General features: G+C 47.2%; 1 protein-coding gene across 9 annotated transcripts in view; it reads left to right on the forward strand.

Moving 5' to 3' along the window:
* Window positions 1-26,039, forward strand: part of SLC41A3 (solute carrier family 41 member 3) — a 26,834-nt gene extending 795 nt beyond the window's left edge. Inside the window, exons 1-12 of one of the 9 annotated variants that reach the window (XM_041461733.1) lie at window positions 4,971-5,486; window positions 5,648-6,090; window positions 8,417-8,515; window positions 11,899-12,006; window positions 12,799-12,870; window positions 13,678-13,822; window positions 15,860-16,006; window positions 18,609-18,753; window positions 19,684-19,763; window positions 21,634-21,768; window positions 22,556-22,704; window positions 25,115-26,039. In XM_041461733.1, the coding sequence (XP_041317667.1) occupies window positions 5,896-6,090; window positions 8,417-8,515; window positions 11,899-12,006; window positions 12,799-12,870; window positions 13,678-13,822; window positions 15,860-16,006; window positions 18,609-18,753; window positions 19,684-19,763; window positions 21,634-21,768; window positions 22,556-22,704; window positions 25,115-25,300 (1,461 nt within the window). In that variant the 5' untranslated portion in view covers window positions 4,971-5,486; window positions 5,648-5,895 and the 3' untranslated portion in view covers window positions 25,301-26,039. Of the gene's footprint in view, window positions 1-1,107; window positions 1,425-4,970; window positions 6,091-6,553; window positions 6,643-8,416; window positions 8,516-10,366; window positions 11,309-11,898; window positions 12,007-12,798; window positions 12,871-13,677; window positions 13,823-15,859; window positions 16,007-18,608; window positions 18,754-19,683; window positions 19,764-21,633; window positions 21,769-22,555; window positions 22,705-25,114 lie in introns of those variants that run through there. The other 8 variants (XM_041461723.1, XM_041461759.1, XM_041461712.1 and 5 more) reach the window with 8 other exon arrangements.
* The last annotated feature ends 886 nt before the right edge of the window (window positions 26,040-26,925 follow it).

Below are 26,925 nucleotides of genomic sequence, written 5' to 3' on the forward strand. Positions count from 1 at the left end.
GGGAGCCGCCCGCGCTCGCATCGCCCCGGCCCCGCGGGGACAGCCCCGGCTCGGGCAGCGCACGGAGCCGGTAAGCGCCGCGCACGGACGGGGCCGCGGGTCCTCCGCCCGCAGAGCGGGAGTTTCCTCCCCATCTCTCCGCCCGTCTTTCCTCCCTCCCCCCACTCCCCCACCAGCCGTCATTGGGGCCTCCCAGCTGTTTCCTCCGCTCTCCAGATGTTGGGGGAAGACGAGGGCTGGTCCTGCCTGGGGTAGCGCAGGGCCTCGGGGTGTTCCGTCCTGGAAATGAGAGCATCAGGGAACATCTGGCAAAGGTTAATCCCGATGAGGGCTGGCAGGAGGTGATGGGTGAAAGACTTGGGGCACTGCCTGGGCCAGCAGCATGAGTGACAATTCCATCAAGAAATGAGATTTGATGGCAGCAAAAGGGCTACTGGTTACAATTTTGCATGTTTATTTTTTCTTGTAAGATGTTGTGAGGTCGTGGCAACTTCTCTGTAGATAGATGAGTCATGTAGTGCATGTGTGTCAACTAAGGCACAAAAGGAAGGAAAAGTATCCAGATTAGCACAAAGATCAAAGTAATGTCTTGTTATAGAGGAGTGGTGGACAGCTATGCTAGGTAGTAAGCACAGTACACACCTGGATGCTAGTCCATTGCTGAACTGTGGGATGCCAGGATATAAGGAAGTCAGCTGCTCCCATTTCTTGGCTAGGGGTCAGGTCCTGAAAAGGGTTGGATTCTGCTGGGCTCATAAGTTCTTTGTGACTCCCAGTGTAAGAGCTGGTGGGTCAAAAGTTCAGGCCATGTGCAGCACTATACTTCTGGGTGTTCTCAGGGGAACAGCCAGGATGCACAGCAAGCGCTGCAGCGTGAGCACTGGTCTAGGAAGAGATGCAACTACAGAAAGGGAGATTGGTTCCACGCTATACAAAGTTGAAGGTAAACTAAGTACTAGTATTGGGGCCAGCGGAGTATCTTGGGTTTGGGGAGTAAGTGGTAGTTTGCCTTCAGGTTAATGGAGTGCACACAGCACCAAATTTCCTGTCTCTCACCTACCTGATACTTCTTTTTGTTATCTCATTGTTTCTGACTTTGTTTTTCAGAAAAACTGTGATTCAAGAAAGCCACCATGAAAGGTGAGGAAGTTCGGCAGAGGAGAAAAGAGGGCAGGTCTAGGAATGGAGAGCGAGCCCGGCACAAAGGAAGGAGCAAGGGTAAACACAGAGAGAGCCGACTTGGCAGCCAGGAGGCAGAGGATGTCTCTCTGCATGCACAGCAGAAGCTGCTGGCTGAGGAGAAAGCAGCCATGGCAAAGTCACAGGAAGAGTCAGCAATCTCAATTTGCCTGCAAGTGCTCCTGCCATACCTCCTAGCTGGGCTTGGCATGGTCTTGGCAGGCATGGTTTTGGATTATGTTCAGGTAAGGGGAAGAAACTCATCTGACAATACCTGCTGTGGGATAAGTGGGGGACTTTTCTTCACAGGCAGGGGATTTGCTCTGGGAATGACACAGTAAGGGAGGATTTGCAGCAGTTTCCTATGCCAGCATGTCCCTCAAAGTCAGCTATTATGTACTGTACAGCTCTCAAGAGACACGTGGTGCTTTTCTGGTGCCTTTTCTCTGGATTAAAAAGAGAACACGGTACTAAAGAGTACATGAAGGCTGACTGGGAATGTGGAGTCCTAATTGATTAGTGATTGGGAATATACAGAGATCTCTCCTTGGTCCTGGGAAGAGGGTGGGTGAGTGCAGCCTGGGGTGGCACGGTGTTTCCTGCAGCAGACAGAGGGGTGACGTTGCTCATGGATGTAGCTCTGGGCAGTCCTGCACCCTCTCCTTCCTTGCACAAGGCATCAGCCAGCCCAGCACTGTTAACATTTCATACAACAGCTCAGCCCTGCCTGTGCACCTTGTCCTTTCCTAAGGCCTCACAACAGAGGACTTGAATTCCTTAAGTCCCATTTCTGACTCTGTGGGAATCAGGATAAGACCTTTCCTCCTATGAAATACAGACCTTTAAGGCAATGATCAGCACCTAATTTTAGACATTTTAAAGCTGATTATAAATTACCATGCCTTTGCACTCTGGGCTCCTTTCACAGCATGCCTTTTTGTTAACCTTTTTATTTGACTAACTAGCTGTGAGGTCAAGCTACCCTGACCTATCTGATACAGGGACAGGGAATCTGCAGTGCATACATTGACAACTTTCACAAATGTGGAGCTGTGTTCCTTTGTCATTAACCCAGGGCTGATCTCCCTGAGCTAGAAGAGCTATAGAGGCTTAGGAGTGACACAGTATCCTTAACTGACCTTAGCATGTACTTGATAACCAGCAGAATGCCTAGTCAGATCACAGAACACCAGGCAAATGCAAAACCCAGTGTCAAACTACTTTTTGTCTCCTTAGACATTATTCCCAAGAGCCTTGAACACTGAGCAGCCACTTCCATTTTTATTTTTTAAACTTTCTAGAGCTGACTGTTCCTATGGATCTCTGACATTAAATGTATGTTTCTTCCTACTGTGGGTTATTAAAGTGTGAAATGGATTGCAGATGGTTTTATGATGTTGGAGGAGGACTTTTCCTTCAATGTTTCTTCCCTGGGAGTTTTTTTTTTTTTTTTCCTAGAGGGAACAGCCACTAATATGAACAGAATGTGAGGCAGACCTCATTCTCCTATGAAACTGCAAAAGTCTGTCTTCTGTTTTTGCAAATGCAGAGCTCACTAAAAGCCATCATGGTAGTGCTCAAAGTATGGGAAATCAACCCATGCAACATCTCATAGGAAATGTGGCTTTTGGCAATGAGCTGAGTGGCTGTTTGTGCATGACCACTTGAGCACATCTCAGCAAGGACTTGCTGCTGCCCTCCCTTCCTGAGCCAGTCCTGGCCTCTGCCTGGCTGCTGCTGTTGTTTCTGTGGGACAGCAGTGGCTCCCTGAGAGTCCCTGGGCCCCAGGCACTCTCCATCTGCCTGCTTCCATCTCTCCACAAAAGTTCTCTTCTCTGCCCTTTCTTAAAGTGTGGAGGAGAAGAGCAAGGAAGAGCAAGGTTAGAAACAAAAATTCCCTGCTTGGTGTAAGAGAGAGCTGCCAGAGTCAGGAGTGTAGAGCTGGAGCAGCTGGGACGAGCAGTCCCTGGAAAGCATCGCTCTCCCGGGAGCCCACGGTGCTGGGGTAGTGCTGCCTGCTGCCAGCACTGCCACGTTCTGAGAGCTTCTGTCATTTCTGTGTCTTTGCAGGGATGACAAGGTAGGCATGGAACTGTGCTCTCAGACACTTGCTGTCTTTCTGTTCTGTTTTTTGTACTGTGCCAGGGTCAGGGCTCACCCAAGAGGCTGTTTGTGCTTTGACTCCCCCAGGACAGTGCTACTTGTTGACTAGCTGGCAACATGAGGATGTATCTGTGTGCAGAGAGGGCAGCAGTGCACCTCTCCAGGTTTTGCCATCTTGAGTGGCACAGCCTTGAGCTGTTGGGGGTTTTTTTTGTTGTTTTTTCGCTAGCTAGTTACAGTCTTTTTCCCACTGTTGAGCAATGCTTTCTTTCTTCTCAAACCTAATATATGTTTTCTGGACAAATAAGGTCTATTTCTTTGCTAGGAAAATGTGATGCATCTCTCTGCTGATAAACATAGTGTGGCTCTTTATCAGAGGCTCCTTAAATGCATAATAAAATGGCCCAGTGTACACACATGGGTCACCTGCACCAATTACCTCCCTGCATGCTGATTTATCGGTTGAGGGCTTTTTATGGTGCTTGCTTAGAAGGAGAGAGATGGAGCGTGGTAAACTCATAAACCCCGTCGGGCTGATGCTTTAGTACAGGATGTGTTGCTGCTGTGTTTTTTAATGTCATTTGAGTAATTCAGTCTCATTGATATTTCCTTTACATTAATGCTTCTGCCTGTCATCAATCTGGTTAGCTGATACAGTGGCAGGTGCAACTAGGTAGGCACATTATTAGAACTGGAAAACCTATGTTTTTGTCCAGAAATTGTCTTTTGTTTCCTTGAAGCCTCTGTGAATGACTAACTAGAACTGGGCCTCCATACTGTCATTTCCCTTTTCCAGCTGGTATAAAGAGGTTGGGTCATGTGTGGTTATTACAGGATTTTTATTAACCTGACTCTTCCAGATATTGTGGGGCTTTTTTTTCCAGTTAGATTAGCTGAAATGTGCTCCCCTGTTAGCATTCAGCTAACTGGACCATTGTTAGGTGGTGGAGTCACTGTACACTCCAAGGCAGCTGGGAGTGGAGAAGGTTTTAGGGGCTGTACCAAAATACCAGCCTAGAAAGCAGCGAAGGACACAGCCTCTGCAGCTTGCATTTGTTTTCCACTCTGCCTTGCTTCCAGGGAGATCTGCTCTGTCACCTCCGTTGGTGCGAACTCAGACCAAAGAATCACTGTCTAAAGGGCTGAGAGCTTCCTCAGTTCCCAATTTAGCTGCAAGCATGCCATGTTCTCTCCAACTCCCCCACAGTGCTGGGGACCCTGTCACAAGGACAGAGTCCACAAGCCATTAGCCTTTTCCTCTCTGCAGGGAATGTGAGGGAAGGGGTTGATCCACCCTAAAAGGTGGTTTTTAAAGCTGTTTGACCCTCTGATTCAATTAGTTTGCCCAAAATAATTATTAGAAAAGAGCCCAGGCGTAATACCATGACTCTTTTCCCTGCATGCCTGACTTTGAGCTGAAGCCTTTACAGAGCAGGATACAAAATTTTTTTGCCGTATGTAGCCACGGTGCAACTCTGATTTTTGACCTTGTGTAAACTCCTTAACCATGAAGCCTCTGGGGTGAGACCCTCCTCTCAAAGACAGTACTTCCCAGGAGCATGCAGGAGGAGCATGTTTAACTTTAGAACAGGAAGAGTGACCGGCTCACAGCGTGCCCTTTCCCTCTGTGCAGAGAGATTATGGAGCTACCTTAAATGAGCTCGGCTAGGACTCTTATCTTGGCCTTTGCAAACTAGCAGAAAGTTGAAGTGATGACAGCAGATAAGGGTGCTTGCTTTTGAAGCTTATTGGCCGGTTCTCTGAACTTTTTTTCCCCCTGAGAGCCAGTCATTCAGAGGTACAGCTGGCACAGCCTGATTGTTCTGTCCCACCATGGAGCGGACACGAGGGGCCGGGGTCTAGAAGGGCAGATCTTGTGTCACAGCCGGCTCAGCCGTGTCACCTGCCTGGGGACGAGACCTGCGTAACGCCGTCAGCTGAGAGAAGCCTGGGCTCCTGCTTTCCTTGACCTTTCTTCACCTTGGAGAAGTGCAGAATGGATCCTGGTTGGTAACTCCCCACCTCCTCGGTCTCGGGACAGTGAGGAAAGTTCGGCAGTGCTTGTGGTGGGAGCGAGGGAGCTGGGCTGGCTGGCAGCAGGCTCACACATTAAACCATCGTATCAAACGCGCGCCGCGCTCTGACAAGAAATGTAACCCGAGGAGAAAGGACACCAGTGTGTTTGAGCACGCTGAGGGATTCTTGTATGACTTGTTACTCTTTCAGTGCTGTAGCCTGAGCAGGTCTTACTGGTTTTTACTGAAGTGGTGGGAGCTGAATGGGGTGTGGGCTCGTTTCTATTCGTCCACAAGCATCTCTACAATCTTCTCTTCTCTTTTTTAATTCCCCCCTGGATATAAATCAGAGAAATTGTGTCCATCGAGTTTGCTGCCACCTGGGCTCAACCCAGCTGAACCAATTTTGGAGGAAACCCTTGCTGCAATCATCTGGACGTGCTCCTAGGAGGAGAAGAAACTAAAGGAATTTGGCATCGTTGCTGTAGTTTGAGGAAAAACATTCCTTCTGGCTTTGGAGAAAGCTACAGAGAGGATCTGTGTCATGTCCTGACCTCCCTCCATTTTCCTGCTGAGCATGGGGTAACAGTGTGTGACCATGGTGGTCACCCAGTTACAGCTGGAACTGTGCTTCCACGGCAAGAAGCTGAGAGGTTTCACCTGCAAGTTGACCAGGTCAGCCAGTGGATTTCTCCCAGAGACTTCATTCTCCATTGCCTCCCAGATTTTTGTACCATTCCTTCTGGCTGGCTTGGGAATGGTAGCTGCTGGCCTCTTGATGGATGTTGTTCAAGTAGGTACCTGTGATTAGGCAACTTGTAGTCAGAGGGTGGGCTAAGGCTCTGACCTTGAGTATTTGAGCTTGTTTGTTTTTAATGAGTGTGGTCCTAGCAGCCAGTCAGCAGTATGGCTGTAGGCTTTTTCTGTGCTGGAGGGACACCATCCATGTCCTTTAGATCAGTAGCTGGGTTCCTTGTGGTGTGGGATACTGGTTTTCAGATGGCTGCCTAGCACTGTCTGGGTGTTAGACTGGGTGCTCCCTTTTCTCTGTGGAGCTGAACACTTTGGTAAAGACTCCTGTGAAGCAACTGGATCAGGCTGCAGCATATTCCCCTGTTGCATGATATCATTTCTTTCCTTCAAAAATTGCTGATAAGGAGATCTGGGTCAGGGTTGTTATTAACTACCTGTTTTACTTAGAGGCAAGTTCATGCTTTCAGTTCTTTGCAAACAACCTAATATAATCTTTGGTCTAGAAATCATTTAGATACCGTGATGAGAGGCATGCCACCATAAAATGATTAGCCTTGCCTACAAACTGTGTGCTTCTTGGGCAGTTCCTGAGGTGAGTATAAATTTAGAATAACTTCCCCTGGCTGCCAGGGAGTGCTGCAGCATTTACACCATTGTGCCCCCAAGCAGGATCTATCCCATCCTCTTTCCTTTGTACCGGTGGCACAAATAGAAATGCAAAATTTGATCTCATTTGGGCATCTAATGCTGGTGGATTTACAAATCAAAAGGCTGGCAGAGTTTCTCAAGGATATATCCTACACTCTGAGCTCACTGGAGTACATTGGACTCTCTGGCATTAATACCACAGGAGGAGCTAAATATGGATACTTGAATGCTTGGAAAGACAATACCTTGCTTGTTTTTTTCTTGCAATGGAAGAAACAAAGAAGGCAGAGAAGTCCAAGGGAGCACAAGGAATATCAAAGAAGGGTTAACTGGAGTGGCACAGGCTGTTGCTGGGCTGTGTTTGTCATCTCCACCTTGTGCTGTGCTTAGGCACAGACCTGTCTTGCAGCATTACAGAAGTTCTCAAACTACCCAAGATGTTATGTTGATAGTTAGCATTTGTCTCAAAGAAGGAGAAAGACATAGCACATACCCACTCTGTACCTTGGAGGTACAGGTCTTTGTCTAGAAGAAATCAATTCGCTTGCTAAGAACTGAGCTGTGTTCAAAAACGTAACTGTATCCAAATGATGGGAAACACAGGCCATGTGTGTGTACATTGCACCTGTCCTTTAAATAACAATGGGCAATCTAGTTTGTGTATTTGCTCACTTGACTCATAGAAATGGGGTCAGGTGTAAACCACAACCACAGGAAGTGTATATTTTGGTGAAGTATGTTGGAATAGAAATGGTCAGTCCATGGGTTCAGCTCCCAGAGGAGGGAGCCCAGTGCATTGAGAGTCACAAATGGCACAGGAGAGATGTCAGTGAGGTGAGCTGCCATGGTATCCACAGTCCCACAGCTAAAAACAAAACCAGTAGCTGGGAAAATGCAGAGATCTTAGCCTTTAAAGGTTTGGGATATTCTTCTGTGCTTCTTTGTCTTTGAGCTGCTTATTTTCAACTTCCTGCAAGTGTGAGAGACAGAAACTCACAATCCTGTCCAACTAAAACCTGACACTAAGTTTGTTTGCTTGAGGCCAGGTACCATAAGACTCATATTGCCAGGCATGAGGGCTCACATACTGAAACTACAGGTTTTTCAAGTCCAGGAGTCTGTTCTGTGGTTTGCCCATTTTCTAGTGGTTCTTCTGGCTAAGGAATGTCTTGCCCTATTTGTAGTTGCTGCAAAACATTCTTAGGAAACTCTGTGTCTGCCTTGGACAGGGAGATATAAGGGCAAGCTTAAGGATGGTATCTAGAGCATAGATAATACTGAGTTTAGTCCTGCTGCCCTTCTTTTATTACATACAAAATATCTTGAAATAACTTGGTTTTGTGTTGTGAGTCCAACTGATGCTGTCTTTTGCAGGGCTCATATGGCTGTAAAGAGAGCAAAGTGTAAATTGCTCATTTGTCAATTGCTCATTTGCCATCAAACTTCTCAGGATTTTAGCAGTTTCTGATCTGCTCTGGGATGAAACCAAGAGCTGTTCATATTTTACTGTTTAAGAGAAAGATTAACAGAAGAGATTTATCTAGCCCAGTTGACTCTTAGGCACAGACCTGGGTCTCCCATGCTGTAGGAAAAGGATGCCCAAAGAAGAAGATGTTTGCCATTTTCTCTTCCTGTGTGTGCAGGGGATGCAGTCTCTCTGCAGGGCTGATAGCATAGCACAGTTTTTTTCCTTCTGGACATTTTTGCCTCTGTTCCAGGGGTCCTTGGCTGCTGGTCCATCTGGATTCTGGGCTGGCTGGCATTGCTGGAGACCTTGCAGGGCCCTGCCGGTGTTTGGCCCACTTTTTGACAGTAAGGTGAAGAATCATATTGAAGTTGGCTGATCAGATTTCAAACCAGAGAATTCAGGAGGAAAGCTTCCCTTTCATTTTCCCTCTCCATGCCACTGGAGTGGGACACAGTCCAAATAAAAGTCACAGATATAAGATATCTCTGTCCTGTGTTGACAAAAGCCATGAGATGATTAGCTTTGAAAAGGATTTTGAATTGGCTTGCATTTTGTACTCTGGGATATTTTGATCTTTCTGTTGACTTGTGCAGAGCAATGGAAAACTTCTGAGGCTTCTGAGCTGCTGCCATGGGAGATGGATGGGGAGGTAACAGGACAGGTTGGGTCTGTGAGGACAGTGTGAGGAGCTGCAGCAGGGCTGCACTGGGGTTGGGGGGCTGCACTGGGGCTGGGGGCTGCACTGAGCCTGGGGGCTGCACTGGGGCTGGGGGCTGCTCTGAGCTGGGGGGCTGCACTGGGGCTGGGGGCTGCACTGAGGTTGGGGGGCTGCACTGAGCCTGGGGGGCTGCACTGGGGCTGGGGGCTGGCTCAGTGCATCCATGATCCCCTCTCTTCCTCTGAGGGACCCCAAGAGCAGATCCAGATGCTGTGGGTAGAACATGGAATTATTAACCGAGCTTCTTCAGAGCTGAGTTGTAGGGCTGATACTCCATTATGAAAATGTGAAGTGGAAAAGAGTCTCTTTCTGGCTCTGTATCTGCCTGTGTGGGTTTGCAATGCTGCATGGAATGTTTTTGCTCTTTCTGGGCCAGTTTTCATCTCAAAGGACAGAGACATTTCCTAGGCTTTGTCCAGGTGTCTTCATTCAGGTAGTTTCCTACCTGCATGACTCCAAACTGCCCCACTCAACCACTCCTCCAGCTGACAGTCCTGCAAGCTGATGGCACAGGCATCATCTGTTTATTCTGTATTTCTGCAGTCACTAACACAATGAAGTCCTGGCTGTTGTGGTATAAATCATTAAGAATCTTTCCTTAGGCTCTCAGTGAGTCACTAATGAGACTCAAATAGAGGCAATTAAGTCAGCTTTTTTTTTTTTTTTTATTAGTACAGTTGTGTGATTATTAATTGTTCAGAGCTTTCAGGTGTAATTATATGTAAGGCAGAGTCCCAAAAAAATCATACCTCATATGCTGAAACTTCTATTCTGATGGCCTGAGACCTGCAAAATCTATTATGTCACAAGGATTGGAGCTTACCTAGATATACCAAAGTCATATTTCCCAAAGATGGCATGCACAGAAAATACAAACAGCTGAGTTTTTCTGTTGCTCTCTATTTATGTCTTTTTATGTGCAAAATATGCAAGGTCTTAGTATGAATTTCTGCCTGCCTCTGTGCTTTAAATGGTTGGGAGTTTTACATTGTGACTGTGAAGTCTGCGTTTTCTCCTCTTTCCTTTGAAGGTGTCAAAGATATGTTTGGGTCTTTATTCTTAATTAAAGAGAGAGGAGAGAGGGGGACATGAGTCTTTAAAAGGGATGTCCACCCCTAGCTTTTCTCAGGTATTTAAGTTCCATGTTAACAAATTTAAACAAAACTGTAGTGTGTCAAATAATTTTTGTGTTGTTGGTTGTTTATGCAGCAGTAACGTACCTTGCACATTTTGAAACGTGCCTGTTCCCACCACTGCCAGGAAAAGTGTCTTTTTTATATTGATAACAACGTTTTGCCTGTTATCTGCACTTCTGAGGTGCCTTGCACCACATGCTCAGGACTGGCTCAGCCCAGTTTCATTCATCCTGACTGAAGGAAGCTGTGAGGTCTTCCCAGCAGACAGACACAACCACCTTCCCACAGCCTCCCTTGGCCCAGCCAGAGAAAAACACCGAGCTGCTCCACCCTGTATATATTTCCTAACAGGCTGGCAGCTGAATGTCTCACCATTTGTTGAGTCTGTCCAGCCACCTGGGTATTCAGGTTTATAGAATGCCAGTGGATGTGAGAAGGGTGGATAGGCATGTGCTGGTTTGTTTTGTCCTCTAGTGCCAGAATTCAGGACCACCATGGGTACTAGCCAGTGACAAGTTGGAAGGAATGAACAAATTGATCCTTCATGTGATGTGCAGCTAAACTATGGAAATGTGTGCCACAGGATGGCACATGGCTTGGAGGGGGGAGTTTGGATGAGGACCTGAAAGAGGAAGCCTTTCAACACTGGGAAGTGTGCAGAAAACCCCCACCAGCTCAGTACCCTGTGGCAGATAGTCAGAGTCTGGAAAATACACAGGAGAGTTATCCCATTCACTGTTTTTGTAGATTCTTGTTTTATACACCCAAATTGGATTATTGGCAGAGCCAAGGATGGTTAGATGGACCTTTGATCATTGCAGCCACCCTTTTCTCCTTGTATTCTGCTCTTAGATGTTGGGCTCGTTACTTTTCCTTCATGCTGAGTGGCCCCGTCCTGTGATTACATCCTGATTTAAACTTCTCTGCCTACAGCAGGACTTTGCCAACACCCTTGAATAAAAAGAGGAGGGATGAATTCTATTCCAAGGCACTCTATGGTACAAAAATCAGAGAAGACCTGTCAGTCAACAAAGTTTCTTACGCTTTCAGATTGTCTCTGGTGTTGCAGCTGGTTCAAGAGCTTTGTACAGTTCAGCTTCAGAGGAGCAACAACAGACAAGTTATTGGCCCAGAAGTTTGGCTTATGAGATATCTTAATTCAAAACCTTTTTCAGCTATACCAAGAATGTGCTTGGTAACAGGAAGATTTAGGAACTGCCTGTGGAGAAGAGATGCAAAAGTCTCGTTCCCTTCCCCCACCAGTCTTAGATGCTTGACTAGAAGTTTGGTAAGAAAATACAGACACAACTTCTTGTTGTGAGATCATTTTCCAGATCTTTGGTTTTGTTTTTATGAGTTTGGTTAGCAGTAGAGGTACCTAGGTTTTAGACACAGAGGTTCTAGTCACAGAGGTTCAAAGTGCAAAGGATGGAGAACATGCTTTATCTAATTTGGCTTGTGAACCTTAATTTCACAGAGGTTCTAGTCACAGAGGTTCTAGTGTCAGTGCAAAGGATGGAGAACATGCTTTATCTAATTTGGCTTGTGAACCTTAATTACTTTTAACGTTGGTCTTGGCTGATGCTAAAGGCAGGTTTTAATTTGTGGGTTTCCAAAATGTTCTGTTGCCCCTAGAAGGAAAGAACCTTCCCCATTAGTGCAGTGCTTTGTTGTGCATGGGATGAGGAGGAATACTGCAAGCTGAAAATTCCTTCCTTCCCTCCCAAAATGCAAAACATAAAATGCATCAGGGCAGCATCTGCCCCTGTGTGCACAGCACACCTGGAGGTGCTGAGACAGGAGCCTGCTGCCCTGGGGTGCAGCAGCACTGGGCTGGCAGCAGCACAAGCTGAGGTCACTGCCTTTGTTTCCTTCCAGCACTGGGACGTGTTCCGGACAATCACAGAAGTGTTTATCCTGGTTCCTGCCTTGGTTGGCCTGAAGGGAAATCTGGAGATGACACTGGCATCCAGGCTCTCCACTGCTGTGAGTGTTAACAAGCTGGTGGGGAGTGTTGGGAGGGGGGTGATTAGCAGGAGACATCAGGAGATTCTTCATTTATATAATCACACAGTGTATGAGAGATGCCCTTTTCTGCTAAGTAGAAACTAGTGGGGTGTGAGCATTAAAATAATGTGTTTGCCCTCATTTTGTAACTGGAACAGAGAATTTCCATCTGCACTTTGAAGGTGAATTAATCCCTGGGTGGCCACTTGCTGATATTTGGGGCCCTGTGACACATGAAGGAGACAAAGGCAGGGCTCCACAGCTGTCAGCTTCAGTGCTGGATTGCTTTTCTGTGGGTATTGATCCTCGAGGGCTTCCCAGCAATCCTACCTTGGGGGGAGCAGACTGAGGCTTCTTGGAATCTGCAGCAGCTTTTGCTGCTCTGTATTTGATCTCTTCTTTCTCCCTAAGCAAGTTTTTTTACTTTGGTCTTTTTTTATTATTCCTCAGGAGAAATTGTAGCTTACCAGAGCAATTTAGGGGGAACAAATGACAAAAAATGGTTTAATTTGTTCATCGTTTTGTCTGTGAGGGCTGTGGTGGATATGCCCACTTCACTTTTAGCTGGGTGCCCTGCAACACCTCTGCACCTCCAGTGTGAGCCTCTGATGCCCCTGGGACACTGGGCTGGTGGAAAAGTGTCAAGAAGGAAGTGCAGGGAAGGCTGGGAGATGGTGACCTGCATTTGCCTCTCTCTGAGACCCCTTTTCCCCCAGGGACCAGGTGAAACTGCCTTCAGCAGCTTTTCAGAGTGTCTCTCTTGACTCCTAGGCTAACACTGGACAGATGGATGATGCCCAGAAGCAGTGGAAAATGGCCACCTGCAACTTAGCCCTTATCCAGGTGAGTCACTTCAGCTGGGAGATGCAAAAGTCTCTTTTCTCTTGCTGTGTTGCAGACCAGCAGCATCTGTTGCAGCAGTGCTGAATACACAGCTGGTGATTTGGGGCAGGTATCCTCAACACAGCCAAGCAGAGCCAGGTCTTGACCTCCAGTAAAGCTCTGTGTGGCCCCAGAGTTTGTAGTTTAGCTGTAAAACACATCTAGACATTCACTGCCTTTGTGGACAAACTGAACTAATAAAACTCCTTTTGCAGCAGGAGCTGTGGCACAATCCCTGTTTCACAGCAGCCCCCGGATAAAGCCTGTCATTTACAGGCACTGTTTGGGAATCAGCCTTGGGCAGGAGGGGAGAGATGGGAGAAATTGCCTCTTGTAAAGGCAATTCTTCTGCTTGTTAAAATCCAGGAGCCAGCCTAGAGTTTGCACATGGCAAGACCTCAGGGCTGGCAGCATGTGTCTGTGTGCTTTCCCTTATCTCCCTGCGCAGCTCCAAGCCTCCCAGGAGTGCAGAGCTGATGGGGAGCCCATTTTTGTCTTGACCAGGGCTATTCCTTTGCTGGTGGACTCAGTGTCCTTTGCTGAAGTGTTATCTGCCCTTTGCAGGCCCTCAGAGATTTTCTGCGAACTTTGTCAGGATTTCTTTTTTGATCTAGTGGAGCCTTGCAAGGATGCTGTTTAAATACTCAAACAATCAGCATCTGTGCCAGACTTTGCCCTCCAGGCTGTGGCAGCGCTGCAGTCATGTGGAGCCAGGGCTGCCAGGAGCAGATGTGGGTGAGTGCTCACCAGCTGTCCTTTGGTCCCCAGGTCCAGGCCACTGTGGTGGGACTCCTGGCTGCTGTTGCTGCTGTGATCCTGGGAGCCATCTCCAAGGGCTCTGTGGAGCTGAGCCAGGCTGCTGTGCTGTGTGCCAGCAGCGTGACCACGGCCTTCATAGCTGCACTTTCCCTTGGTGAGTGGTTCTGCTTCCTCAGATCAAACATGCAGCACCCAGGTGGGGAATGAACTGTCCCTGTTCCACCAGGGAGGCCCAGCTGGCTTCCCTCTGGTCTGGCAGAGGGAGGAGGGGTGCAGGGAGCTGTGTCTGCTGCTTTCATCCTCCCTGCATCCTGCCTTTGCTTCTCTTCCCCCGTGGTCTGTTGCTTTCAGCATCCACAGGCAGAATCAAAATGTGCTTCACCTGACACGTGAAAAGTGCCCCAAGCTGTGCCTGGCTGTACAAACCCCCCACTCCGTGTCTCTTGGGTGCCACACGAGCCATCCACACTGTCCCTTTCCCAGGGGAGGGTGAAATAATGTCACCCAGGGAATGGAGGGTCTGTTAGCAGACAAATCCAGACCACGCTCGAGATGGATTTGGGTCTCCCCACACCCTGAGCAGAGCTGTGGCCAGCCCTGCATTTTGCCTGCTGTGAGCTGGGAACCAGGCAGTTCTCTCCCCTGGCTCTTCCTCTTCCAGGGGAATGTGATGGGCTGGACAGCAGGAGCTGTTCTGAGAGGCCTGAAGATCTCCAGTTTGTGGGTCTGCCATACGAGGGCAGCATGATACACTGAATAGAGCAGCTGGCACAAAGGATACTGCAAGCTTTCCAAATGAAAGGGACGAGTTAGAACAACTGCATATCCCGAAGCTGGACTCAAAGGCTGACTGTAGATGCCTTTGATGAAAAACGTGGGATGAGGCAGTTGTTAAAAACCAACAGCTCAGCTTTCATTGCTCTTCCCTACAATCTCCCTGCTTGGTGTGCTCAGAGAGGCTTTGCTGCTGTGCTGTCTCAGGTTTGACATCAGTTTTTTCCCTGGACATGCCACAGGCAGCCTGTGTGTGGGTGTGCACGATGGGAAGCTGCTGTTTTTATGGCCAGGGAGGGGAGCAGCATGAACTGTGCTGAGGGGAGGGGAGTGTGGGTGTCTGGGAGGGCTGCTGTGGAAATGTCACGTTGTGTGAGGATGTGTTTTTGTGTTAGGGATGCTGTATCAGGGAGCATGCATATGTGGCATTTCTTGGGGTAGAACTGACGCTCCTGTGCATGCTCAGCTTTGGAGGGGCTGTGTAGACAGGCACAGAGAGGTTGTGAGCTGGAGGGAATCACCATTTCTTGGGCTTCCTTTGGTGCAGCCTGTCAGCCACAGAAGGACTTTGAAGGGATGTCTTATGTCTTGTCTCAAGGCTGCCCTTTCTAGTTAGCAGTGGAGCCTGGCCAGGGCTTATTCCAGGTGCTTCTTCCACAGGCCTGTGAGAGATCTGATAGCTGAGGGATCCCCACATGTTCACCAGGGTCTGGGGTTTGTGCTCCTAAACTTACCTGGGCAAGCAAGACCTCTCTTCTCCCCAGCAATGCTGAAAAGCAGCTCAGTATTCCAGGTGCACCTCAGAGGCCACCACCATGACCCCTTGACTCTGGAGCTGCTCACAGCATCAATATCCACCCAGTGCAAATTAAAGCAGCCCCAAAGGCTCTGGGACATGAGGGCTCAGTCTGATGGCTGGGCTGAAAGGCTAATTCAGGCTGCTATAAGGAAGCTCATTGCTCCTTGGTGATTCAAACTTTGAGAAATTTCAGTCTAATATGGAAAAAATCTTTGTGCTGTGGAATCCAGAGGAGGGGATGGCACCAAGAGGCTGCTGCATGCCTGCTGTGTGCTTATCTATGAGTGTGCTTCGTGCCTGGTCCTGCTTCAAGGCAACAAAGATTAGGCTGCTCAGGAGGGGAGCTTCTACATTTGGGCTGCCTGCTGGTATCTGCTTTGATCCCTGGAATTTGCTTGTGTGCCTCTGGGCCCTTGGTGCAGTTATAAGGACAGAGTCATGCACTCCAGGTTGGTGAAAACAAAAGGACAAACTCCTGGGGGTGTCCAATCTCCAGCTGCATGGTGCTGCTGAGGGTAACGTGCTTCTTGCTTCTCTTAGACCCCCACATCCCTCTGCAGCTCTGGGGTAAAACACACCCAAATGCTCTCTCTGATGCCTGCTCTGTGTCTTCTCTAGGTCTGGTGATGATTGGTGTGATCATTGGAGCAAGGAAAGTTGGGATCAATCCAGACAATGTCGCCACACCCATAGCAGCGAGCCTGGGAGATTTGATAACCCTTTCCCTCCTGGCAGGAATCAGCAGCACACTCTTCAAATACATAGGTACAGTGTTCAGCAGGGAACTGCAGCTCAGCAAGGGAGCTCACAAATCCTTGTGAAATTACTGCAGGCTGCCTCAGCATTTCTGGCATGATTCAGAATGGAGGCTATTGTGCCACTGGGGTAGAAAAATGACCAAAGAGGCTTTTTCCAGTCTCTCCTTTAGTAACAAATTGGAAGACAGAGCCTGGTAAACACAAAGGGATTTGTCAAAGAAATGACCAACATGTATTGTGCAGCTTTGGAACAGGAGGCTGACATATGTGACACTGACTCTGTTCCTTGATCTGTCACTAGCCAAGCAAAACTACCTCATGTGCATGGGTAATAGCAGGTCCTTCTTCACAAGGCAATTCCAGGAGTTTGGCACTAGTAAAATATTCATGTATGCTCTCACATGGAGAGTCATGGATGAACAAGATATTCAGTTGGAGGGAAGTAGTCTGCAGTGTTTTTTGCCTGCAGGACTCTGGAGTAGGTGCTGTGGTCTGGGGTTAGCTGTGCTGCAGGTTGCCAAAGGCTTGGGCGCCTGATGACCCTCAGAAGTTCAGAACATTGGTGATATATGTCTGTTGCTTTTAAAGTGTTAGGCTATTTACTGTGAGCCTAAGCTAGAACAGAAACGAGAAAATAAAAAGATCCAGGAAACTCAATTGCATTTGGAACCCAAACTGTTGCTTCAGACTGAGCAGAAGCAGTGAGGCAGCTGTTCTCAGTTTGCATAACTCATTCCATGTGCAAGCACAAGTGAGGGAGTGAAGGAGCACACACTGCAGGGAGAGGCCCATGAATCGCTTCCATCCTGTCCTCCTAGAGCTTCAGGGGTGCTTTTTTTAAATAGGATTTTTCCATGATGCCATTGCACCTGCCTCTGTGAAGCTAATCTCTCTTTCACTTGCTGTGCCTCAGATAATATCTCCCAGGGAGCACAGGGCAGAACAACATGATAACCTCTATGGCTGTGACCAGAGAGCATTTCTGGGGTTGCCAGAGTAGTTTAAAGAGCCTCTTGAGATGGAAAATAGTCAGCACACAGACTTTGGGAGCATGAAATGAAGCAGGTAGAAGGATGGCACTGCTGATGGTGCTTGAACAAGTCCATTTCCCTGCCCAGTGTGTAATAAGGTGCAGGTCACACTCTAAAAACTTCTGGGTCCTACCAAAATGTGTATGTATCCTGAAAAATACTGATGAACCTGTAAAGTTTGAAGTACTGTGTGCTACCTGATGCAGCACCTTCTCTTTCTGCAGAATATCCCCTTGCCAGAGAAGATTGTCTCTTTTTTTTTTTTTTTTTAATTGCCTCTGGTTCTTCTCAGTCCTGCATAAAGGAGATACAAACTGTGCCAAAGGGTTTCAGCTTGCTTATGGGCTGCCTGTGAGAGAATGTAGCAGAACTGGAATGTGGAGCCTGAAGACCATTCATCCTACCAGGAGTCTTTCTGTGGGCTCTGATAAGGTTTGATCAACTCCAGTGCTGTGCCTGCATTATTTAAGAAGGAATTAATTGCTCAAAACAACATGTGGTGTGGGTAAGAGACTCAGTACAGCAGCCAGGTCTGTCATACAACCCACCTGTCCTGGATGACTCCAGAGGGCAAAGAGCACTGACAAAAAGTCTTAACTCCCAGGAGGAGGTATTTCAGTGCCCACTGAAAGCTCCCAGGAAGAGCTGCACCTCTTTGTGTAAGAGCCTTTCTCTCACAGCAGATGCCATCACGTCAGTGCTGTCGCATCCAGGTAGCCCAAGGCCCTGGCAATGGTGTTTTTAAAAATGCACACTTCGAGCTGCTTCATCTCCCAGATTACCTGCAAAGCCAGCATTACATCCCACTGCCTTTGGCCCCAGCTCAGAGACCAGATGGAGAGCTTTGTTGAAGAAGCATTTTTGTATCAAAAGGGCTGGCATCAGCCCCATTGCTCGAAGGTGTTTCTCATGCTTCTGAGTCATGTTTATTTTCTTTTAGTGCTGCACATCTTATTTTTTTAATTTCTTTGCTTCTAAATATCACTCCAAGGCTATGCCTCTGCTGAATGGAAAAAGCACCTAATGGAAACACATGCAAGATAGCACAAAAGAAACCCCAGATCTGAACTGGCTTATAGGTGCCAGAGAACATTTGTTCCTATAGAGCAGACCAGCTGCTCGGCAATTCTGCTAGCTTGCTTCCTAAAGTATTTCTTATCTCTTGTTTTAGGTGAAGGTATGAGGTGTCTGCCCTAAGTGGGATACAGCTTCCACACAGGAGCTTCCCCATTGCCCTGCTGTTTGATTTGTACCCTGAAGCCCAGAAATTTTGTAACTTTTCATCTTTCTTAGTTGGAGGTGGAATTGGCGAGTTGTTAATCTTCAAATATAACTTGCTTTGAATCCTGCTGATTTTCAAACAGCATCCTCTAGCAGTGAATTTCAGGGATTAATTATGGATTTCTGTGGTGGAATGAGGTGGTTTTGTGGGGACTATCATGCTTCATGTGATTTTTCCTGTAACATAACTCGGTTGGAGCAAGAGTCCTGCTGCATTTCTTCCCATCTTTGTGCATTATAATTTTGGCAACCAGTGAAGCTCCAGGTATTTAATTCAAGATTTCTTTTCCTTTCCAGATGTGAAGTACCTTTCTCCTCTGATCTGTGCTGTATTCATTGTCATGATCCCTCTCTGGGTTGCTATTGCCAAGCAAAGTCCTTCCCTGGCCGAAGTCCTCAAGTCTGGGTGGCAGCCGGTTATTGTTGCCATGAGCATCAGCAGGTAAACTGAGGCACGGCTCCCAGCCCCGTGTGCACACTGCAGAGACACCCTGGGCTCACCTAGAGGGCCACCAAAGTGACACTGGCAGGGGCAGCAGCAGGGTATTTGCCCAGAGCTTCTCAGGCATTGGTGGCTCTCCAACAGACTCTGTTATAAAGAAACTGTGAAGTTTTACAGAAACTGTAAAGTTTGAAGTACTGTGTGCCACCTGACGCAGCACCTTCTCCTGCTGCAGAATATCCTCTTGCCAGAGAAGATTCTCAATATATTTTTTTTTTAAATTGCCTCTGGTTCTTCTCAGTCCTGCATAAAGGAGATACAAACTGTGCCAAAGGGTTTCAGACTGTCTCTCTTATTTGTGAGGCAGCTGATAAGGAGCCCCCAAAGGACTGGAAAAAGCAAATCATTCTAAGTGTCACTTGCACATCCAGGCACCACATGGGTGAAAGCCAGGAAACTGAAAGCACAGATGATGATCATCACAAATTGTCAGGCTTTGATCGTCACAGATTGTCAGGCTTCAACCTCATTCTTATCCAGCTGTAAAGAGAAAATACTGGTAAATGTAGAGCCAGGTAGTTCTGTCTTCCTGTGCTACATCTTTCAGCTGAGATCTGGAAGAGAATTTTTAAAAAGTGCTAAGTCTGGTATAGAAGTGTAACAAAACTTTGTGGGAGGATGATAATGCTTTCCTAACCACCACCAGTTTTGCTTGGGGGTGGGGAAGGAGGTCTTTCTGAACTCATTGTACCATTAAAAAAACCTGTAATGCTGTAGGTGGAAGCTGAGCTGTAAAAGCAGTACATGGTGAACAGTCCAGCCCTGGCAATGGGGAGGATGCAGTAACCCATGGCACTGTGCTGTTTTCAGTGTAGGAATTGCCCTGGGAAAAGATTGCTCCAACGTCATTTGCTGTCCTTTTCTTAACAGCATTGGTGGGCTCATCCTGGACAAAACTGTAACTGACCCAAACTTTGAAGGCATGGCAGTTTTCACACCTGTGATTAACGGTAGGTTGGGTATGGGGGCTCTATGCATGCTTTTATTTATGCCTCCCTTCCTCCCAAGGCTTCTGGCATCCACCACTGCCCCTACATTGAGATCAGTGTTCAATTCCCTGCTCCCATCATGAGTGGAAGTGAAGCTACTGGTCCCCATCACGTTCCTGCTTATGTTTTGAAGTGTCTCTGGAGCAAAATAGCAGTGAGGACAGAGTTGTGCAAAAAGGTTATCAGCATCTCTGAGAGCTACGTTGACACTTTTCATAAAATCAAACCAACGGGGATATCACAATAAATCCATTTTCCCTTGTTTCCTTCCCTCCCCTCAGTGATTTGTGCAGTGCAACCATCCCCTATAAAGAATGTTGATAACTATTAATGTAATTAGATTATACATGTGTATGTATCTGAGAGATTATATGCATGGATTGGATATAATTTGATTTATATATATATATATATATATATAAACATATTTTGTATATATTTATATTTATATTTATTTATATTCATATTTATATTTATGCATGAGATAAAGATCTATTTTATATGTATATATATAAATATTATATGCATGGATTGGGTATAATTTGATTTTTATATATATATCTCAACATATTTTGTTCATATATTTATATTTATATTTATATTTATTCGCAGTACTTTTATGCACACACCTGTCAGTACAAACTGCTGGGGATCCTGGTATCACAGAAGATCCACTAGCTTATTTTTGTGCTATTATAACATTCTCGTAGGACAGGCCCATTCCAAGGCAAACCCAGGTTCCTAGGGCCTCGTGCCACCCTCAAAGCATGGTGTCCTGTTGCAGTGTCAGCGGGTGTCACCTAGCTGCCACCATCCTGCATCTGCATGAGGACACCGACCTTGCTGACAAACCCTTTCCAGCATGGCTAGTGAAGGAGCCAGCCTGGGAAAGTCAGCAGGAATTTAGCGGGGCAGTGGCAGCCCCGTGGCTGGCTCTGTGGGGACAGGTGACCCGCCTGGCAGAGCTGCTGGCAGAGTGGTGCAGTGCTCTGTGCCTTTGCACAGGCGGCTCTTCACTCTGCCCGTGCAAAGCGTGGCAGTGCACGGCTCAGGTCCCATCTTCAGCTGCAATCAGACAGCCTGAGTATTTTCACTTTGATTCCCGTCTGAAAAATCTCACATTTAATGATTATTTCTTCTCCAAGGAAGGGAAAACATGAGAAGCCTGTAGCATCTGGCTCACCGTTATCTTTTCTGTGGCATTTCCACCCTGAAAATACTTAGGGTGGTGGAAGTTTGCTCCACAGATCATTACCCCTCTATAGCTGCTTTTTCATGTTTGCTACAATTAATCAGTCTGGAATGAATTAATTTACTTTAATTAGCTAACATTTTTGGGTTCTAATTCGTTCTTGTGATTCCTTCTCATTTAACAAGTGTGTTAGGTACCTTCAGACAGATATATAATCACCCTCTGTGATGATTTGTTGTCTTTCAAACAATAATGTTTCTCTGAGTGAGTAAATCCAAGAGGTGGCCATGAGCAGCATCTGCACTGCTTTCCCCAGGTGTTGCTCACTGTGTCCAACCAGGTGCAATTTCATCATCTTCAGGGGCCACATGGCATTTACATCCAATGCTGGGGAGAAAGGGAAAATGTTTTCAGCCAGCACTCAGAAGAACACAATTACTGGAGCCTTCCTGATTTTTGGGAGCTGTTCCTGCAAAGTGAATAGTGCAGCACCCCTAGGGATGCAGGGATCAGGTTTTCTCTTTCTCTCACTGCTGCTCTGAGTCAATGCAGATTGCCTCACCTGAGGCTGGGTTTTGGACTGCTCTTTCCTGCTGTGGTGAAGGTGGTTTACAGGTTTTCTGTGTTTTGTCCTCACAGGTGTTGGAGGGAATCTGGTTGCCATCCAAGCCAGCCGAATTTCTACATTCCTGCACTTCTGGAGCATGCCTGGAGTTTTGCCATACAAGATGAGGCAGAATTGGCCCAACCCATGCACCACATTCTTCTCATCAGGTAGACCCCGAACCCTTGGTGTCCATGTCTCTCTGTCATCACAGACAGCTCCTTTCCCAAGCCTGGCTGGTGAAGGATCAGCTGGGATTCAAAGACAGAACATTCCCCTTCCTCAGAGAATACTCACAGAGGAAGCATCCTTGCAGTGGGCAGCATGAAAAAAAGGCTTAAGGCATATTTGCTCACTGGCACGCAAAGAAAGTGGCCTTTAGGGAGCACTAGAGAAAGTAATTGAAAAAGAATCTTAGATTTGATCTAACAGAAAGTCATTTTAATGGGCAGCCTACAGCCATCACCTGTGGACAGAGCAGTGAATAGACCACAATCTTGCTGAAAATCAGCAATTCCTCCATCTTCTTCAGCACTGGAAATACTTAAGAATCAGCAAAACTCAGTTTGGGGTCTGTTGTCTTTATAGAGTTCCTCTTGATTTTCCCTGTTAGGTTGAGAGTTAGTGCTAAATCCAACTATAAACTGGGAAAATCTGTTGCAGTGAGGCACAGCAGAAGTTGTGGGAGGCAGAAAGCAGCTGAGAGGAGTTTCTGCAAAAATCAGAGTGGATCAGCACGAAGCACAAAGCCTTTGGCATGTAGTTTCAGTGCTAGACAAAGCTGCTGGGCTGATCCCGCAGATGCTTCCTATGTTTGTGTGATCTAGAGAAGGCATTAGCAGTGAGGTTTGTGGGAGGGGGCAGCCCCAGGTTTATGCATTAAAATATGAACTGTATCCTGTCCTCCCCTCACCCTCCCCAGTTGCTCTTACCCCTCTTTCTGTCTCTGCTCTGCAGGGGTGAATTCCAAGTCAGCCCGGGTCCTGTTCCTCCTGGTTATCCCAGGGCACCTCGTGTTCCTCTACACCATCCATCTGCTGCAGGGAGGCCACACATCCCTGTCCTTCACCTTTGTGATGTTCTATCTGGCTGCTGCTTTGCTTCAGGTAAACTCCAAACTCTCATCCAAAAGCAATCTGTCAGATAACATAAAACCAGCTTTCTCCAGGTTGAAAAGGAGTCACAGTAAAACGTTCAGCAGCAGCCTCTGTTTCCTGTCATTTCAGGTGTGCTTCTGCCAGGAATCATGTACATTCTGTAGCTCCAGTAATAACTCACCCAAATTGCCAGGCTCTAGTTTCCCACATGAGCACAACTGTGCTTTAGGGTGAGTGAGGGATCAGGTGTGAGAGGAGGAAAAACTTCTCAGCATCCACTGAGCTGCAGTAAGTGTGCAGAGACACACGTAGCAAGAAGTACCTTGTTTGAAAATGTTCCCTCCTTGGGTCTCTAAGCTCCAGGTATTTCCAGGCTGCCACTAGTTACCCCAGCAAGGTGAGAAGCAGTAAACTGCAGCCAGCAGGTTTCCCCACCCATTTTGGAAACCACTGTCACATTTTATGGTGAAGACCTAGGGAATCCCTCTGGGCAGGGCCTTGTGGGCAAAAAACAAAGAGAAAGCCCAGGCCCTGAGCAGTTCATCTTCAAAAGTAAAAGTTCCTGGTAGGCAATGAGCAGATCATCTGATTTGTTATGCTTGTTCCCTTTTGCTGCTTTTCTTGCCCTGTAAACTTTATTTTTCTCACTCAGAAATGCATGTGGCTGTTGCCTGAACTCACAGAGGCTCTGACTTCACTTGCCCTTTAAAATAAGTGATTCATTGATTTGCATGATGAGGTGGCTGACTCTCACTTTGACTTACAAGCAGCCTTGTGTCTGAGGGTGAATTCCTTGTGTGTGTGTAAACAATCAGTTTTTCTCGACCTTTGCACAACCCTAAGCCCAAAAGCACAGCCACAGTTTAAAGGAAAATATTTATTCTTCTCTTTATGCATCGAGGTAACTCCTCAACCAAAGCCAAGCATGCAAATACAAGAATAAATGACAGCATAAAGAGCAGCATCCCAGCAACACCACTGACCCCAAAAGATTCCTGTGGAGACCAGTGGAGGAGGGTACACTCAGCCTGGCCCTTTTTCCCCCTCTGTTATGCTTTATAAAGAAAGACAGAAAGAAAAAGGGTTGGGGGGAAATTTTGGGTCAGTTGAAGAAAGCCAAGATCAGAGCCCAGAAAACATGACCTCAGAGGAGTGATTGAATGGACTGGGGTTAACTATTCCAAAGTACAGAGACTTGGGAAAAGTCTGGTTAATGGCCTTTAAACTGCCAAATTTCTGTAGGAAGAGACAGAATAACATTTGCTATGTGGTCATTAGGGGAGGAAACATGAAATCATGGATTTCAAATGAAAAAAAGGCAGATTTATTTTAGGCCTTGGGAAAAACAAAAATGCGGGGAAAAAAGCTCTGGAGCTGATTGCTTAGAGTGTGGCATCTCCAACTGTGAGGGTTGTTTGGCACAAGTTAAACAAATTTTCCATCAGGAAAGATGTAGATGTATTTGATCCTGGATTGAGGAAGACGAATTATCTGTGTAAAACTCTCAAGTTTCCAGCCAGCTTTAGTTTCTGTGGTTCTGTTATTTAATTTACTTCCCCATCTCTCCTCCTCCCTTTCTCCCAACCCAGCCTGCAGTTTTCACCTTTAGAAATGCTGCCTCAGGCTTTGGTTCCTGATGTGCTGTGGTCTCCCATGGAGGGACCACAGATGTGGGGTGCAAATTCTCTCTTCCTTCTTAATTCAATTAACTAGACAGTCTTTAATCTTTAACTGAAGTATTTTTTTCTGCCATCTGTTTATCAGAATTGGGAATGAAATAAGAATTAAAAGAAATCACAACAAAGATTTTTAAAGTGTTGAGATAAAAAAAAAGATTTTTTTTTTTTAACATGTCAGTTCTGCTTGGGATAGCTTTGATGTAAAAACTGTCTCAAACTCCAGTTGTCCACTGAGACTTTTAGGAAAAACAAAGTAGACATGATCTGAATTTCTAATGGAAAAAAGAGGAATAAAGAGAAAAAAGTCTGGCTACAAACTTGTCCTTTGGGGTTGCCTGCATATTCACAGAACCCCTTCATCTGGTGGAGTGAGTGGGAGCACTCCCATTCAAGGCACAGGGATAGGAACTGCACCTTTGGGAGATGCTTCTGGTGTGGCCAGGCAGTGCTGGTGAGCAGTTCAAGCAGGGTTCCACACTTGTGGCTGGCAGCAGAGGGCTGTGGCACTGTGGATTATGTGATGCCAAAGGGTAGGAGCCAGCTACACCCATCCCATCCCATCCCATCCCATCCCATCCCATCCCATCCCATCCCAGTGAGGAACCTCAGCTCTCTGGAGAAGGTGTGAGTGCTCAGGGACCCCTGTTAGCTCTGGCTCCCTGGCCATGGCCACCTCACCTTGGCTTTGAGCCCAGGGTTTGTCCGTGCCCTTCTCTCTGCCCTCCTTCTCACTCTCCCAGGTGGGGATCCTGCTCTACGTGGCTGACCTGATTGTGCGCCTGATGTGGAGGAAGGCTCTGGACCCAGATAATTTCTCCATCCCCTACCTCACTGCCCTGGGGGACCTCCTGGGCACTGGATTCCTGGCCATCTGTTTCCGCCTGGTTTGGCTCATCCACGGCACAGACATGAACCTGGGCAACTGAGAGTCCCTGTGCTGCTCTCGTCCCTGGTGTGACACGGTGCTTCCCTCCGGGCCACGGGGGTACCTGGCACTCAGTGCTGGCTCACCTGGCTGGGCTGGGCTCCATTGGCACCCCAACACCCACCTGCCCTGCCCTCTGTGCCTTACAGCCTGCCCACCCCGAGGGATCAGCACCCACAAACTCCTGCCCTTGCAAGGGAGCAAAGCGGATTTAAGGAGCTCCCCCTGCTCACACCTGGCAAACAAGGCAGCAAGGAGCATTTGGGCCACTGGGGAGGAAGGAATGAAGGAAGGAAGGAGCATTTGGGCCATGGTCTCAATCCCCAGCACTGTCACAGCCCCGAGTCTGCTCCAAAGCCTGCCGAGGTCACTGCGTCTGATCCTGCAAGTGGATGTTGCAGCCCCTCCATCAGACTCTGACTTTCCACTGAGGGAAATTCTTTATTCACCCCACTTTTCTCCTGCTCCTGGAGTAGCAGAGCAACCAGGTCTTTAAACTTGTCTTGTCTCCATCGCTCAGAGGCTCAGGATCTGAGGCAGTGAGCTGCTGGCTCATGCCCAGTGGAGGTTATCTAGGGATACCACCTACCTGCCCTGGCAGCATTGCTGGTGTCTGACCAAAAAGCTGGTTAGATTGCATTTTGGGGGCAGGAAGGTTTGTTTTTATGGTTTATGAAATGTCCAGTAGTTAAAATGTTTATAGAAACACACACATAAATAAAGTGGGTAAAAAAAAAAAAGAGTAATGCTGTGGATTTGCGAGTTTCTTTTTTCTTGCCATGACTCTGCCTGTTTTTAGTTCTAACTTGTCAGGTAGAACTTCTTGCTTTTTTCTCATCCATTCTGGATTGGACAACACAATTTTAGTAGGGCTTCAGGAAAATCAGTGTTTCCTAACGAAGCATATTTTGACACCCATGTGTTTCAGGTCAGAATTAAAGCCCCTCCCACAGTCACCATCCACTCATTAACAATTGCTCTGGGATGAGTCCAGGAGCTGCCTGTGTTGGTCTGGGTGATGATCAGGCACAAGGCTGTGGCCAGTGACTCCTCAGGTCCTTGCTCCAGGGTGGCAATCTGGCGCTACCAAGGACATGTCAGGGAGGCTTTTGGGGCTGGAAGCAGCCAATTCTCACTGAAATAGAAGAAGCAATAGATTCCTCCAGATGATAAGATGCTGAAGAGTCAGGAGCTGAGGACATGTATCAAACCTTTGAAAAATGTCACTAGGCTTCACCTTTATTAATTATCTGCCTTCTTCTTGGAGAAGGGAAAAGGGGAGGTCACGTTCCCCATGATGCCTTATTCAAGGACCTGGCCAGCTCTAAAACACTTGAACCTCAGCTGTGTTGAGTGCCTGCTGGCCTGGTGTTTCATTGCTCCCAGTTCTGCTCTGGTGTCCCAGAGTCACTGCAAAGCTGAAGCCCCTGCATGGCTTCCACACATGGCTGAAGGTCCCTAACAGTGAGAGCTGAGCAGCTCTGGGCTGCCAGGCATGGGGAAAAGCACTCCCTGAAAGAAAAAAAAAAAAAAAAAAAAAAAAAAAGGAAAAAAAAAAAAAGAGCTGTAGCCTCCCCTTTCCCCAAGTTTCCTTTCCCTTTTTTTGTCATGAAGGACAAATTGCCT

This window comes from Pyrgilauda ruficollis, unplaced genomic scaffold, assembly GCF_017590135.1.
Source record: "Pyrgilauda ruficollis isolate IOZ18807 unplaced genomic scaffold, ASM1759013v1 scaffold10, whole genome shotgun sequence".
NCBI classification, from domain to species: domain Eukaryota; kingdom Metazoa; phylum Chordata; class Aves; order Passeriformes; family Passeridae; genus Pyrgilauda; species Pyrgilauda ruficollis.